This window comes from Rhineura floridana, chromosome 3 (assembly GCF_030035675.1).
Source record: "Rhineura floridana isolate rRhiFlo1 chromosome 3, rRhiFlo1.hap2, whole genome shotgun sequence".
NCBI classification, from domain to species: domain Eukaryota; kingdom Metazoa; phylum Chordata; class Lepidosauria; order Squamata; family Rhineuridae; genus Rhineura; species Rhineura floridana.
The window spans coordinates 33,286,361-33,302,740 of NC_084482.1; the positions used below are offsets into that span (position 1 = coordinate 33,286,361).

At 44.3% G+C, this 16,380-nt stretch overlaps 1 protein-coding gene across 4 annotated transcripts in view; it reads right to left on the bottom strand.

The window, feature by feature from the left end:
- Positions 1-3,647: 3,647 nt before the first annotated feature.
- The window catches only part of CA10 (carbonic anhydrase 10), a 463,009-nt gene continuing 450,276 nt past the window's right edge, over positions 3,648-16,380 (bottom strand). For all 4 annotated transcript variants that reach the window (XM_061615291.1, XM_061615292.1, XM_061615290.1 and 1 more), the window contains 3 exons: positions 11,609-11,763; positions 7,664-7,838; positions 3,648-4,374 (listed from right to left, as the gene is read on the bottom strand). In XM_061615291.1, coding sequence (XP_061471275.1) covers positions 4,352-4,374; positions 7,664-7,838; positions 11,609-11,763 — 353 coding nt within the window. In that variant the 3' untranslated portion in view covers positions 3,648-4,351. The remainder of the gene's footprint in view (positions 4,375-7,663; positions 7,839-11,608; positions 11,764-16,380) is intronic.

Consider the following 16,380-nt stretch of genomic DNA (forward strand, 5'->3'; position numbering starts at 1 on the left):
TTGTTATTTCTTATGTAATTGCTTTTTTTGTTTGTAATATGTTTTAATATGTTGTTCACCACTTTGTGGGCCTTTTAGCCAAAAAGTGGTATATAAATAAACTATAAAACTATGAACACCATACATGCCTCTACTGGGCTGCAATAAATTGGCACTCAGCATAACTTAGAAAAATGTGCCAGGTTTGTTATACAGCTGGTAGCTTTGGGGGACTAGTAGAAAACCTGTCAAACCCTAACGGGCAGTACTAAAATGTTGAATCCATGTCTTCAAATATGTGCCAAACATAAGAAATGGTGTAGGAACATTGGACGCTGCCTCATTCTGAGTTAGACCATTGGTTTATCTAGTTCATTATTGTCCACACTGACTGGCCACAGCTCTATGGGTTTTAAGACAGAGGACATTCCCAGTCATACTTGGAGATGCCAGGGATTGGACCTGGGGCCTTCTCCTTCCAAGGCAGATGCTCTGACACTGAGCTATAGCTCTTCCCAAATGGCTTGCTAAATATCTCAGTTTTGCAGCCTGCTTGGGACTCTGATAACACTTGGTGGTCAACAGTGCACAGCTGATGAGCTGCATTCAAGTTGTGCAGGAAAGGCTAAGTATGGTCTGAAGGCACATGAGGCCACCACCTTGCTGAAGCTAAGCAGGTCTGGGTCTGGTCAGTGCCTGGATGGGAGACTGCCTGGGATTTGTATGCCGCCTTGGGTTCCATGGTGAAAGAAAGGTGAGGTATAAATGTAATAAATGAATAAATGAATAAATAATAGGCAGGAAAGGATGTGAGGAAACCTCCAGTTGTATAAAAGTATGTTTTACGAAACCCAGTGTGATTCAAATATCAATTCTTCAGGGGCACTTTTAGGAACAACCAACTGGAGTCTTTGGCCATCCCAAGCTCTGTTGCTGTGGCAAGCATTACAAGTTGTCATCGTTGATATTCTGAGCCCAGGAATTCATTGCAAATTTGTGCAGGACTGGAACAAGCCTTTGCCTTTCCTAATGAGAGAAAACATATCACAAGACAGTCTATGACATTCTTGGAAGGAGACAATATTTTTTCTTCCTAGAACTTTATAACTGGAGGCACCAAATGCCTAGTCACATAATACTTGCAGCAGTGGCAAATGTATGCTACAGTGACATGTTTGCCAGCACTGTTGGGGTGTTGCTTCAGTTGTTCACACAGATATACTGGCACAAATGCTTCATCCTGACTTGACACTCATTTCAAGGTATATCTGTAATCCCGCTTTGTCTATGGAATGGATATACTCATTCACTGTCCCAAGGCCCGCAAATCCATGAGTGTCTTCAATTTGTATTCATTCCCACCAGCCTGCAGAGCAAAGATGAACAATAGTGGGGCCACTGCAGGTAGTGTTGCCTGCATGTCATCGGTGCTAAGCCTTAGGTGGGACATCAGAGCCAGGATGGGGTAGGTGGGGTCAGAACTGAGAACAAGCTGAGAGTCAGACTGACCTGTTAGAAGAGCCTCCCTGAATGAGAAGAGAGAACCCTCTACTCCTGAGATGAGGAAACTGCAGCCCTCCACATCTTGTTGAACTACAAGTGCCATCATCCCTGACCACTGGTCATGCAGGCTGGGGCTGATGGGAGCTGGAGTTCAACAACATCTGGACAGCCTGTACATCAAACTGAGGATTCATGGTTCTAGGCCCAGAAACAATTGACACTGCGCAATCTAGTCTGGTATCAATATCGGGTTGATGGTTGTCACACCATCTTTTTTCCCTGGAGATGTCCCACAAATGTCTAGTGTGGTGCTCAAGGGCCAAGGTGGAAGTGGGGGACCCTCATGTTTTTAGGGTGGGATATAAATTCAATAACTACTACTACTATACATTTGGTTCTGTTACTTTGGCTGTGTTAGATTGCTTATCAGGTTCCAAGTGTTCAACAGTCTGGGTTGGATATGAAAAATAAGGATTAGAAGAAAATTCAGATGGAAACATATGCAGCCTGGACATCAATCTAACAAGCTAATTATTTTCCTTTTAAGGTATGATCACATGCATACTTCATTCCTGTATGACGTGTGTCAATTATCTGTGTAACATGGGGTATCAGTTCTATCAAAAAATATTGTATTCTACTCTTGAATGCTAGGCATTTTTTTTAAAAAAAAGGAACTTTTCACTATTCCCAAGTCAGATTTCTTATTTTTGTTGTAAGTGTTGTCAAGCAAGTTCTGTGCAAAGCATTATCTTTTTCCCCCTATGTAAATATAAAGATATCTGGGTGTTTCTATAGTAGGGAATCCAAAACAGCAATGTGCACTTTCCTTGGGATTTGACTATTGCTATTTTTGTTATTAACCCCAGCAATCCAGCAGCAGATACTGTTTTCTAAAAGAGGAATTCGAACACTAACTTGTTAAACACGTTTATTGAGTTCTTGACAGTAACCAAACACTGTAAATGACTGTTAAAAACATGAAAAAACAAAGCTATGTGCTTTTGACCTTGACATGTCCTGTTTTGTCTGTAAAGAAAAAAAAACCCTTTCCCATAAAATATGCAACATTTAACTGATATGCTTCAACAGTGGACTCAAACAGGGGCCTTTCCAGATGATCGGTGTATAGGGCAGCAAATGTGCATTTGTTGTGCAGGATCCAGATGCTTTCTCTCAAGGAAGCACTTCTTTTTCAGGGATATCACACTTTCACAGCAACGAAATCTAGTAAATTGTTTCTGAGATGCTGTGATTCCTGAAAGGCATGGATACTGTTGTTATTTGGAGTGCTACTTACAGTAAAGTGCATGTGTAACAAGCACTTCTTTGACAGTTTCAGTGACATTGCCCATCAACATAACAGCTCCATGTTGGGACCTTACACCAGTGCTCAGCAAAGACTCATCTTGTAGCTGAAATAGCTAGTCTTCAGAAAAAGTGCTGTCATCTCTTCTTGTCACCCGTTCTCCCTCTGCCATGCAATCACCATCATGTGATGGGAGAGGGCAAGATGAGCTCATTGGCCTCTCTGCCTCCTGTACAGCTCCATTCCTGCGGCCTCTTCCACATGCCTTGGAGGCTCAATGTCTGCTGCAGGTAGTAACAGATGGTGTGGTGGGACTGCCCTGCTGCCCTGACCTCCTGATGTCTGAGTCACTGCAGCATACCAGGACAGAAAGGGGAGAGAAGGGGCGGCAGTGAGGCCAGCACAATGCAAATGCGCTGATGGAGCCCATCAAATGGCACTCCTGCCTTGCCCCTCCTCACCCGGCTCCTTGGAAGTGACTCAGCCGGAGGGAGTTCCAAGAGCAAGCTTTTAAAAAGTTAATGTAGACGTAAATGAAATGGACTGCCTTCAAATCAATTCCGACTTATGGGCGACCCTATGAATAGTGTTTTCATGGTAATCGTTATTCAGAGGTGGTTTCACCATTGCCTTCCTCTGAGAGGCAGTCACTGGCCCAAGGTCACCCAGTGAGCTTCATGGCTATGTGGGGATTCGAACCCTAGTCTCCCAGGTCATAGTCCAACACCTTAACCACTACACCACACTGGTTCTCTAATGTAGATAGCACCTTCTTTTTTAATATTGGAAAGAACAAAGTAAAGCCAAGCAGTGTAGTAAATTAATTTGTTAAACACATTTATTGAATTGTTAACAGTAACCAAACACAACGTATGACCTTTGTAAAACAAGGAACAGAAAAATGGATTAATTCCAGTCTTGGCAGTTCCTGCTACAGGTATGTGATGAGGGGAAAATATTTCAATTTCCTTTATATTCTTCAGTGATCTATTTACAATACGTATCTCAGTATCTGCCCATTATTAAATAAACAGAAGGATTCATGACCCAGAAACAAGTTTCCCTTACAGTCTTCTAGTTCTGCTTTGCCAGTAACCAGTAATGACAGTGATATTATGAGAGCTTTCCAAGGATTACTTGGCACACAGAACACAATTCCACTTGGATGCGGTAGTGAACCACCACATTTTTTTCTCAATGGGGGAATGATGGGAGGGGGAAGAAGGGAGAAGAGGAACAGAGGAGAAATTTCATATGTACAAAGTCTGAAAAGTCTTTTTTTGTGAGCTATGGTAGTTTCAGGAAAACAGTATCAAAATTGTAATTATGTTATTGGTAGATACTTTTTGTTTTTGTTATGACCGATCATGTATGAATAAATTTCATTTAGCTGAATTCCCAACTTGGCATCCTTTTTCCTTTTTGTTGGAGTACGGCTGTGTGTGCTGTCTATGAAGTACGAAGACCAAAGACTGAATGAAGCTGGGGCATTCTGTATTACATCAATTCACAGTAATAGCATTCAAATGAGGTTAAGAGTTCTTCCTGCTTTTGCCTGGATCACTTGAGGAGCCATTCATTTACTGAAAAGGAAAACAACAACCACAACATAATGACACTTTTTTGAGAAGGGAGGGAGGGAGAAAGCACCCAAATGACTAAAGAATGACTACATCAAAGCTATGCACCAATTTCCCTGCTTTTTAAAGTTTGATAGAAATATCTGCTGGCTATAGGTATGTTCTTAAACCGCAAGGTTTTTTTTTATTAGTGAATGAATATCATGTTGGGTTTTTTTCAGCATTAGAAAAGAGAAGCTGACAGGGCGGTGGCAAAAAGCAAAGAATGTGCTACCGGGGGGGGGGAATCAAATACAATTTCTTAGTTTCATTCCTTTTAGATATTAAACCCTGTGGGAGCAGTTAATGTAATGTATGAAAGCAGAATATATATAGTATTTATTTATGACATTTATATTCTGCCTTTCCTTCAAGAAGCTCACAGTGGTGTACATGATTATTCTCTCATTTTACCTTCACAACAGCCCCATGAAGTAGGTTAGGCTGGGAGAGAATGACTGGTCCAAGGTCACGCAGTGGGCTCTGCAGTTAAGTGGGGATTTGAACCTGGGGCTTCCCTGTCTTATTATGACAATCTTGCCACTATAGAAAGCTGGCTAGTGACACATTGGATGGCTGCGGTTGCAGGACATGCCATCAACTTTCTGCACCTTATGTTTGTTTTTTTTAATCAGGCACGGCACTTTTGACTTAAGTTACAATGCAATCCTACTCAGAAATAAGTCCTGTTGACTTCAGTGGGACTTACTCCCAATTAAGCATGCACTGGATTGCAGCCTCTTTGTAATGGGAGCTTTCATCTGTTGCAAATATCAAGCACTCCCTCTACCTCCCAATTGTGACTTTGGTGGGGGCCAAGGGGTTAAAGCCCCACTTGCCACAGTCAAAATGCACTTTTGCCTTCCTGCCCCACTGATGGCAAGTGGTGAAGGGAAAAACAGCTATAAGATGAAAGTCAGATCAGTCTTGGCTTTCAGTGTTCCTCCTGGGAGAATGATGGAAAGGTGCCACCCCATGGTGGTTTTAGAACACATGAAAAATGAAGTCTTAGTGAAAGAATATGAGTTAGGCATCAACGGTATTGTCTCAAAAACTTATAAAGCTTTAATCAACATGGATATTCCTTCATTGGCAATACTGAAAAATATATGAGAGGACAATCTGAGTAGCCTGTGGGAGAAAGCTCCAGTTAAGGTAATGTCAGCATCTATATGGCAGAATTCATTAAAATTTATTCAGTGATGGTATTTAATACAATTGAGGCTGGCGCAAATCACTAAGGCTGCAAGCCAATACACACTTAAGTGGGAGTAAGTCCCACTGAACTCTTACTTCTGAGTAGACATGAATTGGGATTGCAGCTTAAGACCACTAAATCTCTATGCTGGAGAAGTTGCACAAGTATAGCAGCATACTATCATATGGTGTGGGAGTGTGTGCAGAAGGCAACATATTGGGAGAGAATGTTTCAAGAAATAAATACAATGACGCAGCAGTCTATTATGGGGACACCTATGCTAACACTATAAAATGTACGGAAGCCTAATAACGAGGAGACCAGGCGCAAAGACTTCATAACCTTCATAGTTATTATGGCTGTCAGATTGGAGCTGGCCAAAAACTGGAAGGATGCAAGTGGACTGACAATGGAGAATTGGTACAGTAGGCTGGCAAATTGCTGTAGCAGAAAAATTAACACACAACCTGAAGGTGGCCAGGGGACAGATTTCTGTACTAGATTTTTCTCAAAATGCTTCTGCCTTATCCAGTACACCAGACAACAAGACTTGGACTTGATGCTTGCATCTGCCTTTCGGAGACTTTGGGACAGAGGGTGGAGGTGGAAATTGTTCTGGATGGACTTACATCAAAGAGAGGGCTTTAGATACCTGGAAATACAGGACTGGACACTCAGACATTGTCATAGTTTTCTATGTACTTTTTATTATTTCCAGTTCTTTCAGAAACACAAATACAATACATTAGACAAAAATATAATTTTATGGATTATGTTTGTGTCTCTGGAAGAATTGGAAATATAACAATAAAAAAATAACAGCCTTGCAGGACCGTCGAATGATGGGAGTTCAAATTTGTAATCATCCTTGGATATTGTTTGTTTCTTTGTTACGTTTTATTCTGTCAATGTATATTCGTGCACACTGAAAACATCTTTTTTTTTTATGAAGGTAAAACTGGGGCCTTAGAGCAATCCACTGAGGGGAGACAGGACTTCAGGAAAGGCCATCAAGTGTTTTCAGATGAAGCTGTCTCATACTGAGACATCATCTAGGTCTGCCTTGTCTATATTGTCCGGCAATGACTTTTCAGGTTCTCAACCCCATTTCTTCGTCCTCCTTTGAAGACGCCACATATTGAATCTCAGGCTTTCTGCACACACATACTCTGTCATTGAGCTATGGCCCCTCTGAAGAAGCCTGTTGTCTCCAAGGGTGCAAATAGATTTGCTGGTGATTATGCTCCAGCATAACACACATGTATGGGTATAGCTGCTGCCATCTAGTTTAGATCAGGCATGGGGAACCTGCGGCTCTCCACATGTTGTTGGGCTGCAGCTGTCATCATCCTTGACCATCCACTGGCCATTCTAGCTGGGGCTGATGGGAGGTAATTTCCGCTCTGTAGTTATTCATTTTTTCAAATCTGTTTGTTTTCAGCTCAGTATCTTTGTTCAGACTCCTTCCAGCACACCTCAAACATTAGACTATAGCTGCGTAGCCATTTTCCTTTTTCCCCATATGCATTATTTTGCCGAATGTTTAGAACCCTGATTAAAATGTTGAGAATGTTCAGTGGAGGGATTGTAGCTCAGAGGCACAGCCAGTAGCAACCAGTGAGGAGGGGTGCCACCATGCACCTGGCCTCCCATCAGCAGACTTGCTGCAGCTTAGCAGGAGGGAGAGAGATGAGGCAGAAGGGAGGCTAGCAATGTGCAGGCACACTGGAAGAAACACGAGAACAGCTCTGCTAGGGCTCCTCCTACACAGTGCTGACCGCTCCACTGTCTCATCTCTCTGCCTTCTGGTAAGCAGCAGTGACTCCACTGATGGGAGGCCATGTGCATGGCTGCCCCCCCCCGACAACAACTACTAGGCAGATCACATGCTTTGCTATTGCCAGTCAGAGCAGGAAAAATTACTGGGTTACACGAACAAATAATCTCAACTGGTATAAGGCAGGGTGCTATGTTCCAAAGCCTGGTTGTTGAAAAGGGACACTACAAAATTATCAAAATGATCATTTAAAGATAAAAATAATATTTGGAGCATACCTCTATACTGTAGTTTCTGTGCTCTATTGTTTGGGCAATCTTTCCCCTGTAAACTAAAGTTGATGTTTGTTCGGATACATCGATTGTTGAGAGGCTGGACTGGTCTGAAGTTGTCGCTCATACTCAGAAAAATCTGTGAAGGCTGATTCTGGCTTAGCAATCGTAATGAATGCATCTGCACAAACATAAATGGACCCACTTAACACAACAAAATTCACATCTGTTAATATTTAGGAGCAAAACATACGAGCAAACTATAACCCAGGACAGTCAATTAGTGAAAAGTACTTTGACATTCTGCTATCAGGGCTGTGTTTCAGCATTTTATGTTTTTCTTAAGACCTAATTTCTAGTGATTATTTGTTAGTATAATGCAATTGCAATGAAAGCCTGACCAAAGCACATAGGCAAATTCGGCCTTTATTGTGCCTTTAACTGAAAGCTTCTCAGTATGTCGACTTCTGTGATTTCACAGGACACTGTCCACACAATTTCAAGCCCATCTTCACAGTCTTTGTGGTGCTTTTGTAATGTTATGGAATCCACACAGCCCTGTTCATTGTCTAGAAAACCATGAATGGAAGAAAAAACTTGTGGGATTACAGAGCCAAACACGTCTTGGTATGCAAGCATGAGGGAAACATAACATACTTCTTCCCTATCACCCGCACTATTTTTTTTACACTGAAAGCTGAAATCAATTTGCATTTCCAAGCACCATCACTTTAGGATCTTACCCCACTTCAGTAATTCACATCACCACCATTCATGAGTTATATGCTTTTGCCAGTTCAAGGGTGACCACACCCTGCTCCAGCTAATGCAGGAGAAAAAGCTCCCCTACTTGCCTGTTGCGGGTGGGGGCTCATAGTGCCTTGCTATTAGAGTTGGATGCAATCCTAAAATATGGTGCGAACCCTCCAGTTCCTTCCCCACTCCCCTAAAACTATTACTATGCACACATGCTGCCTTTTAAACAACATAATCTTTAAAATGCGGGGACACGGACAACTAATGACCTCCACTGTCTGGAGGCAGAATGCATCTAAATACCAGCTGCTGGAAACCGCAGGGCTGGAGAGTGCTCTTTGTGCTCAGGTCTGGCTTGCGGGCTTCTCATTGGGGCAGCTGGTTGGCCCCTGTGAGAACAGGATGCTGGAGTAGATGGGCCCCTGGCCTGATCCATCAGGCTCTTCTTAGGTTCTTGTGAGTAAGTTCCAGCACCATGATAGCCTCAGAAGGGCAAAGGCGGGGTCAGGGGAGCATGGTGGCTTTGGCTGCTGTTCTTTCTTTTCTCTTCCTGAACCTGCAGTCTCTTAGCCTTTCCCCCCATCCTTTGGCTTTCCCCTCTTCAAAAGATCATCAAAACCAGCATTATTACAATGGAATCCATGGCTAAGGAGGCAACACTATTCTGGTATAACCATCTAACTTTTAAAACATGTAGCTTTTTAATAGTGATCAAAGAAACGCTTCTCTACAGGGAAGAATTTTGCAACTGGGAATACTGTGGAATATTGTTTCACCTGAACTGGGCAGGTTCCTTCCCCAAATGGGGTTGTGCGTGCATGCACGCACGTGTGTGTATGTGTGTGTGTGTGTGTGTGTGAAAAGCAGGACTTCAAATTGTACCTGTAATTGGACTGGGAGCCAGTGCTAGTTACACAGTGCAATATGGACAAAATGCCTAGTGCCAGGAATTATGTGGCCCTATTTTTAAAGGCAGCCCCACATATAGTGCATTGCAGTAGTCTAAATGGGAGGCTAGCAGAGCATGGGTAAGGACCTTCATGGCATAGCTTTTGTCATATGCTGAAGACTCACCTCTTTACTCTGGACTTTGATGCAAATACCCCCTCCTGGGTCATCAGCCCTTGGTCTGAACTGCACAGACCTGACCTGAGTTTGGGAGTGCCTGTGTGTGTGTTTCTGTCTGTGTTTGGGGGTGCCGAGGGATGGGATGCTGAGGTTAGCATGCAAAGCCCATAGTTTGATTAAAAGAAGAAAAAGTAGCATTTTCAAAAGGTAAGTAGAAAGGAAGGTCTGCTTTCACCACCATTGTAAGGAAATGGCCTGCTTTCAAGTCAATCCTGACTTATGGCTAACCTATGAATAGGGTGTTCATAGTAAGGGGTATTCAGAGGGGGTTTACCATTGCCTCCCTCTGAGGCTAGTCCTCCCCAGCTGGCTAGGGCCTGCTCAGCTTGCCACAGCTGCACAAGCCAGCCCCTTCCTTGTCCGCAACTGCCAGTTGGGGGACAACTGGGCTCCTTGGGACTATGCAGCTTGCCCACGGCTGCACAGGTGGCAGGGCACGTAACCCCTGAGCCACTCACTGTGGGGGGGATCTTTAGCTGACCATTGACACCCAGGAGACACGAGTGGGGATTTGAACTCACAGACTCTGAACTCCCAGCCAGGCTCTCCTCCCCACTGTGTTATACCAGCTTCACCTTTAGCCACTCTAAAAACAAAGTGAACAATTTCACTCCACCCCTGAAAATGGTCAATCCCCTTAATGGGCCACTTTCAAATGCAGTGGAAAATGGGGTATGTGTATTTTTGTCCACACCTATTTAACATGTAAAAAAAAATGGAGCCCTAAATGTGTACAATTTGAGGGGAGGATAGTAGATGGAAAACTAAAGATGCACTGTTCAGATCGATCAATTCCATTCACAGGTGACACAAGAATTGCATGAAGGTTTAAATGCTGTTCTAAATCCATCTTTCTGCATGGCCATCAGTTGATATGGGAATGGCCGTAGCTCAGTGGCAGAGCATCTGCTTTGCGTGCAGAAGGTTCCAGGTTGAGTTCCCAGGAGAAGGAACTGCCTGAACCCCTGGAGAGCCACTGCCAGTCAGTGTAGAGAATACTGAGCTAGATGGATCAACGCTCTGACTCAGTATAAGACAGATTCCTATGTTCCTAAGATATATATATATATATATATATAATTTATTTATTAGATTTATGAGTTACCCATCTGGCTGGTTGTCCAGCCACTCTGGGCGACGTACATAATAAAAACATATAATTACATTAGAACATACAAGAGCATTTAAAATCGTATTTCTGCCTTTAACACGTGCACACACCAAGAGCAAGAGAGGCTCCAAAATCAAATCTAAGTGGCACATGTGAAGCCCATCCAAGCCCTGCTTGTCTAACATGCCCTCCAGGTAGGAGCCACTATTAGATGGTGGTAGCAGGGAGTGACAGTCGCATCCTACTACGTTACTTTTTCAAGGCATGGAGTTGCCTTTGGCGTAATGCACATCAGTCAGACACTGGCTAGTATGCAGTTCTGTTTCCCAGTAAAAAAGTATGCATTTAAGCAAAGCTGCAGAAGTCAGTTCAGATGATTCATTCTCATCTTGGAAAACAGATATGAAGCATGAGCATTTCAGGGACTGCCTGAATCAGAGACATTTTCTCCCACCTCAGATTATTTATAACGTGCAAAGAGATCCTGGCAACGGCAGCATTGGTCATCATGGTGATTAAGTCTCTGGGAGTGACTGCTCAGCTGCCTGCCTGACACTGAGAATCTGGTCATTTTCAAGGGCCTCTGGTGGTGCTTGGCTCACCAGCACACCTGACACAGGGAGGCTGAACATTGATGCGGCTGAGGGAGAAAGAAGCAGGGCCCTGTGAAAACAAGCTTGGAAGACAGGGTGCTTCAGATTAATGTGGAGAAGAAGACAAGGGAAAAGGCAGAAGTATGGGTGGGAAAGGGAAGCCTGGAGAGAGAATGGGTACAGAGGCGAGGTACATACGGCCAAGAGCTGGAGAGGCAAGGGAGGCTAAACTTCACTTATTTGGACGAACCAGCCGCATCTTGGTCCACACACTTCCAGTTTGTTCTCATATTTTGTTATTAAGGTAGAATTGATCTTCTCATAGGGTCATGCCAATATATCTAGCAACATATCTTATTGTACCTGCATCCTTGTAATGTAGACAGGCTTGTTCATTAGTATCCAACTTGCTGTTTCATAGCAGGGTGGAATCGTCATCGACCCATCGTATGTAATGAAACTAGAGGTTTCAGGATAGAGTTCCTCGATATTAAGTCCCTGCAGTAAGTATGCATCATCTAGGGAATAAATTGGGGGTAACATTATTAATGGGACACAGCATTCAAGTTCACAAGATGAATGTTGTCATTTACTATGGTAAATGTTATACAAAGGGACCCAATGCAACAAGCATGGGGAACCTGTGGCCCTCCAGAGGTTGCTGGTCTACAACTCCCATCAGCCCCAGAAAGTATGGCCAATGGTCAGGGGTGGTGGGAGCCGTGTAGTCCAGCAATCTCTGGAAGGCCAAAGGTTCCCCACGCCTGATGCACTTCAAGCAGAAATCGAAACAAGATAGGTCTAGAAAAAGAGGTCCATGCCAGGGCCAGCCCAAACCATTTTGCTGACTGAGATAAGATAGGACCTGCTGCCGCCGTACTCTGCAGAACCAGCAGCTGCTATTTAACGCAGCTGCTGCAGAGAAGCCACCCCAAGTCTTGCAAGGCTTTGCCAAAAGCCCAGTCAGGCAGCTGCTGGCAAGGGGCGCTTGAATGGCGCAGCAGCTGGCAAGGGGGTGCTCTTGTTCTGCTGCCTCAGTGGGGGCCTGGGCAGGCAGCAGGGCGGCTGGGTGTTCCACTCAATCTGCTCTCTGAGACAAGCTGCTCAGTTCAGCTCCTGGTAGGGCCTGCCCTGGTCCCCACCCTGACCCACACAAAACATAAGGCAAGTAGTCATGTGGTCTAATATTTAGATTTATACAGATGATATTAAATCTGAAAATGCTGTTCTCCAGCCTATTGAGTGAGCATCTGAACATAACAAGAGCCGTGCTGGATCCGACCAGAGGAGCATTTAAGTCCAGCATTCTGTTCCCACCATGATCAACCAGATGCCTCTTGGGAAGTCCGTGATCCCCAGCAACTCGCATTCCGACTGCCTGATCCTGGGGGCAATATATAGCCATCATGACTAGTAGCCATTGATAGCCTTATCCTCTATAACTAAGCAGCACAAGTACTTTGGCCCTCCCAGTGAAGTCTCCAATGTTCCATTTTTGGCACTTTTCAAAATTCTTTAGATTTCTATTCAATTAGATAATGTATTTTTGTTCCCATCTCACTGAGCACAAGACAGAAGGGGCGGGAGTGAGCATGGCTGGGTCAGGCCTCATGCCTGGCCTTTGAGTAGACAACTCAGTGAGAACCAGAGTGCCTATGACCTTTTGAACCTGGCCATTTCCCTCCCAGGACATCGGTTTCAGCAGGCCTCCTGCTCACTCTAATCTAGACAGTGCAAGTGCAGTACAATTTTAGGGGGTGGGTGCCATTCCCTGATCAGCTTTGGCAGGGGAACCTGCTCTTGGTTGGGGGGGTTGATTTTTTTAAAAAATTAAACTGTTTCAATTTATGCTCTACCAAATCATTAGGTCACAACAGGTAAGTTCAGTGTGAGTGGAGACAAAGAGAGCTCTTGAGCAGTGTTTCCATGTAAAGGTCAGATATTTCTGAAATTTCTGGAAATTGCAAGGATCTGCACGGCATGGTCAAGCCCAGTAGCAGCTGGTGTGGTAAGGCAGAGCTGCAAATGCCCTCCTGATACTGGCTTTGTTACCTGGATGGGGCTATGGTGGGGCAGAGCGGATACGAGGCCGGGACCAGCGGGAGGAGTACAAGATTGGTTGCACTGGTGCATCCATGCAGCCCCACCCTCACCTCTGCCCTGCCTCATCCTGGTAAATTGCCTCACCACAGCAGCTGCTACTGATTCCAGTTAAAGCTAATTATTTTGAGGTCCACTGATTTCATGTACATTATCTCATGCACATTATCATGTACATTATGAGGAGAGACTGAAAGAACTGGGCATGTTTAGCCTTCAGAAGAGAAGGCTGAGGGGAGATATGGTAGTCCTTAAAAGGTTGCCACACAGAGGAGGGCCAGGATCTCTTCTTGGTCATCCCAGAATGCAGGACATGGAATAATGGGCTCAAGTTGCAAGAAGCCAGATTTCAGGTGAACATCAAGGAAAACTTTCTAACCGTTAGAGCAATACAACCGTGGCACCAATGACCAGGGCCGGCTCCAGGCATGCCGGGGCCCTTGGGCACCAGCCTGCCCTGGGCCCCTCCGCTCCCCTTCCATGATCTGCGGCAGGAGCGTGGATTGCAGGACAGGAGCTTCCGAGCCGCCCACCATCCCCCCGCTATTCCCCTGTTTCACCTACCTTTCTCTGCTGTTTTTTGTGGCTGCACGCACTGCGTGCACAGATTTGCCATCAATCAAGATGGCAGCTGAGGTTTCCGTAAGGGGCTGAAGCCTCTGCCGCCATCTTGGTTGATGGCACGCACGCGCACACATTGCTACCATCAACCAAGATGGCGGCAGAGGCTTCAGCCCCTTACGGAAACCTTGACCGCCATCTTGATTGATGGCAACCCTGCGCGCACTGCAAAAAACAGCAGAGAGAAAGGTAGGTGAAGCAGGGGGATGGCAGGCGGCTCGGAAACTCCTCCTGTGCTGCGATCTGCGGCTCCTGCCGCAGATCGCAGAAGGGGAACAGAGGGGCCCCTCAGGGGCCTCTATAGCTCCAGGGGCCCTCGGGCCAGTGCCCCACCTGGCCACCCTTTAGAACTGGCCCTGCCAATGACCTAGAGAGGTGATGCCTTCAAGAGGCAGCTGGACAGCCACCTGTCGGATATGCTTTAATTTGGATTCCTGCATTGAGCAGGGGGTTGGGCTCAATGGCCTTATCGGCCCTTCCAACTCTACAATTCTATTCTACTATTCTATGATTCTATGATCTCAGTACAATAGTGCTAGAAGGTAAGCTGATGTTCTCATTCCCATACTGCAGATAAAGCTGCAAGGTAGTCGCTTGTCTGAGTCCACCTGAGGTTTTGGAACAGGTGAAATTTAAACTGGGAACTTCTTGATTCATAGCTGTTTCTTAGCCACTACACCAATTGTAGTGCATATTATATGTATAACTTAAGGCATGGACAAGTCCTCCTATTACTGCATAGCTTGAGCATGCAGGGATGGGGGACCCAGCCTTTGAGCCAGAACTTGAGTCTAAATTGATTAAAACTGCATTTTCTTGAGCAGCATGCACACTGAAAATGCTGACAGTCTTTTTTTGTTGTTGTTGGGGTGTGTGTGGAGACAGAAGGGGCTTGATTAACCATTATTATTTTTTGTTCAACACATCCTGGAAAGGCCAAGAGTGTTTAGATTTAATTACCCTTGCACTGCAGAAAAAGATTGTTCTACCTTGTTAAGGTTAATGTATGATAATAAAGCTGCTCAGCGAAGCCTAATGCCCTTTAGTGCGCGCAGTGGGAGTCAGGAAGGCACTGAGAGCTCGCTCGCAATGCTCAAGCCCATGAGAAAATATGCTTTTAAGCAAACGACTGGGCTTCCCACTTTCTTCCTCTTCGTCACATCCTCCCTTCCTTTTTAATTAATGAGCCATCCCTTTGTAGAAGATTTCAGGGCCAGCATGTTATATGCTGAGCCTATAATTAGAACGAGTCAGAGCCTTTAAAAGCCTTCAGGTTGGATTAGCACCTGTTGCGCTGTCCTCACTCCTACACCAAAGTGGTTCGTAACCAATCATCATTGCATTCTCTGCCTCACAACAACCTTACCAGGTAGGTCTTCCTATTTTATAGGTGGGGCTGAAGTTAAGTATGTTTTGTCCAAGGACACAGAATGAGTGACAGTGATGGGATCTGAACTGGTCTGCGCTAGATTAAAATGTATCTCTTTGGAACAGATTGGCATTTGGGGGCATTTCTACTCCATCAGTCAAAGCATGCCACAACCACATTTCAGGCTTTACGTGATACTCCTGGGCTTTCTTTTTCACTGACCACTGTGAAGTATCCTTTCTGCCCAGAATACAAAGGTCAGAGGAGCAGGAAGAGCTAATTTAGGCATGCCTAGATGTATTGTTCTCCTTGAAAGCAGTCCCTCAGTTTCAAAAGCAATTTCCCATGTAGCCAAAGCCTCCTTAGATATGCAGAGTAAGATGTATGGTTCTTTGGATCCTGGTCATTTGGTGATGGTGGGAGCCTTGCACTCTGCATGTGAGTGTGGCGTATGCCCCATAGTTTTTTTTTTTAAATCCATTTAGGAAACAAAGCACACAGTATCCATAGAACTAGAAAGAGAATTATGCAAAGAAAATTAAAAAAATGGTGTGGAAGCCTTATATTAATTTGATGATAGTCAAAATACCCAACAGTGTATGACACTAGAGGATCGCCTTTCCCCACTAACAAAATAATGCACTTGTTATTGTTATGTTATGTCTAATAAATAAAAGCACAGGGTGTTTACTGGTAGCAGCAAAGGTATTTATAACCAGGTTTTAGAAGGATCTGAGGGTATTAATGCGGCAAGATGGTACAACAAAGTCTGGGAAATTGCCATTTCAGGAAAAAAAAAAACTTACTGGGAAACTGCACATGGCCAACGGAAAGAAGCAAAAGGACACATTTGCAGCTGACTGGTTGAGTTTTATTTTTTTAAAAAACAGAATTTTTAAAACTCTGCAATGCTTCCATCTTTAGATTCATACTACAGCATCGCTTAATAAAGATATTTATTTACAAATACTTACAAACTTGTGGACTGCACAAAATAAGTGTCTTTCCTTTTCAATGACTTGTAAGCGAACTCTCAGTATGGATC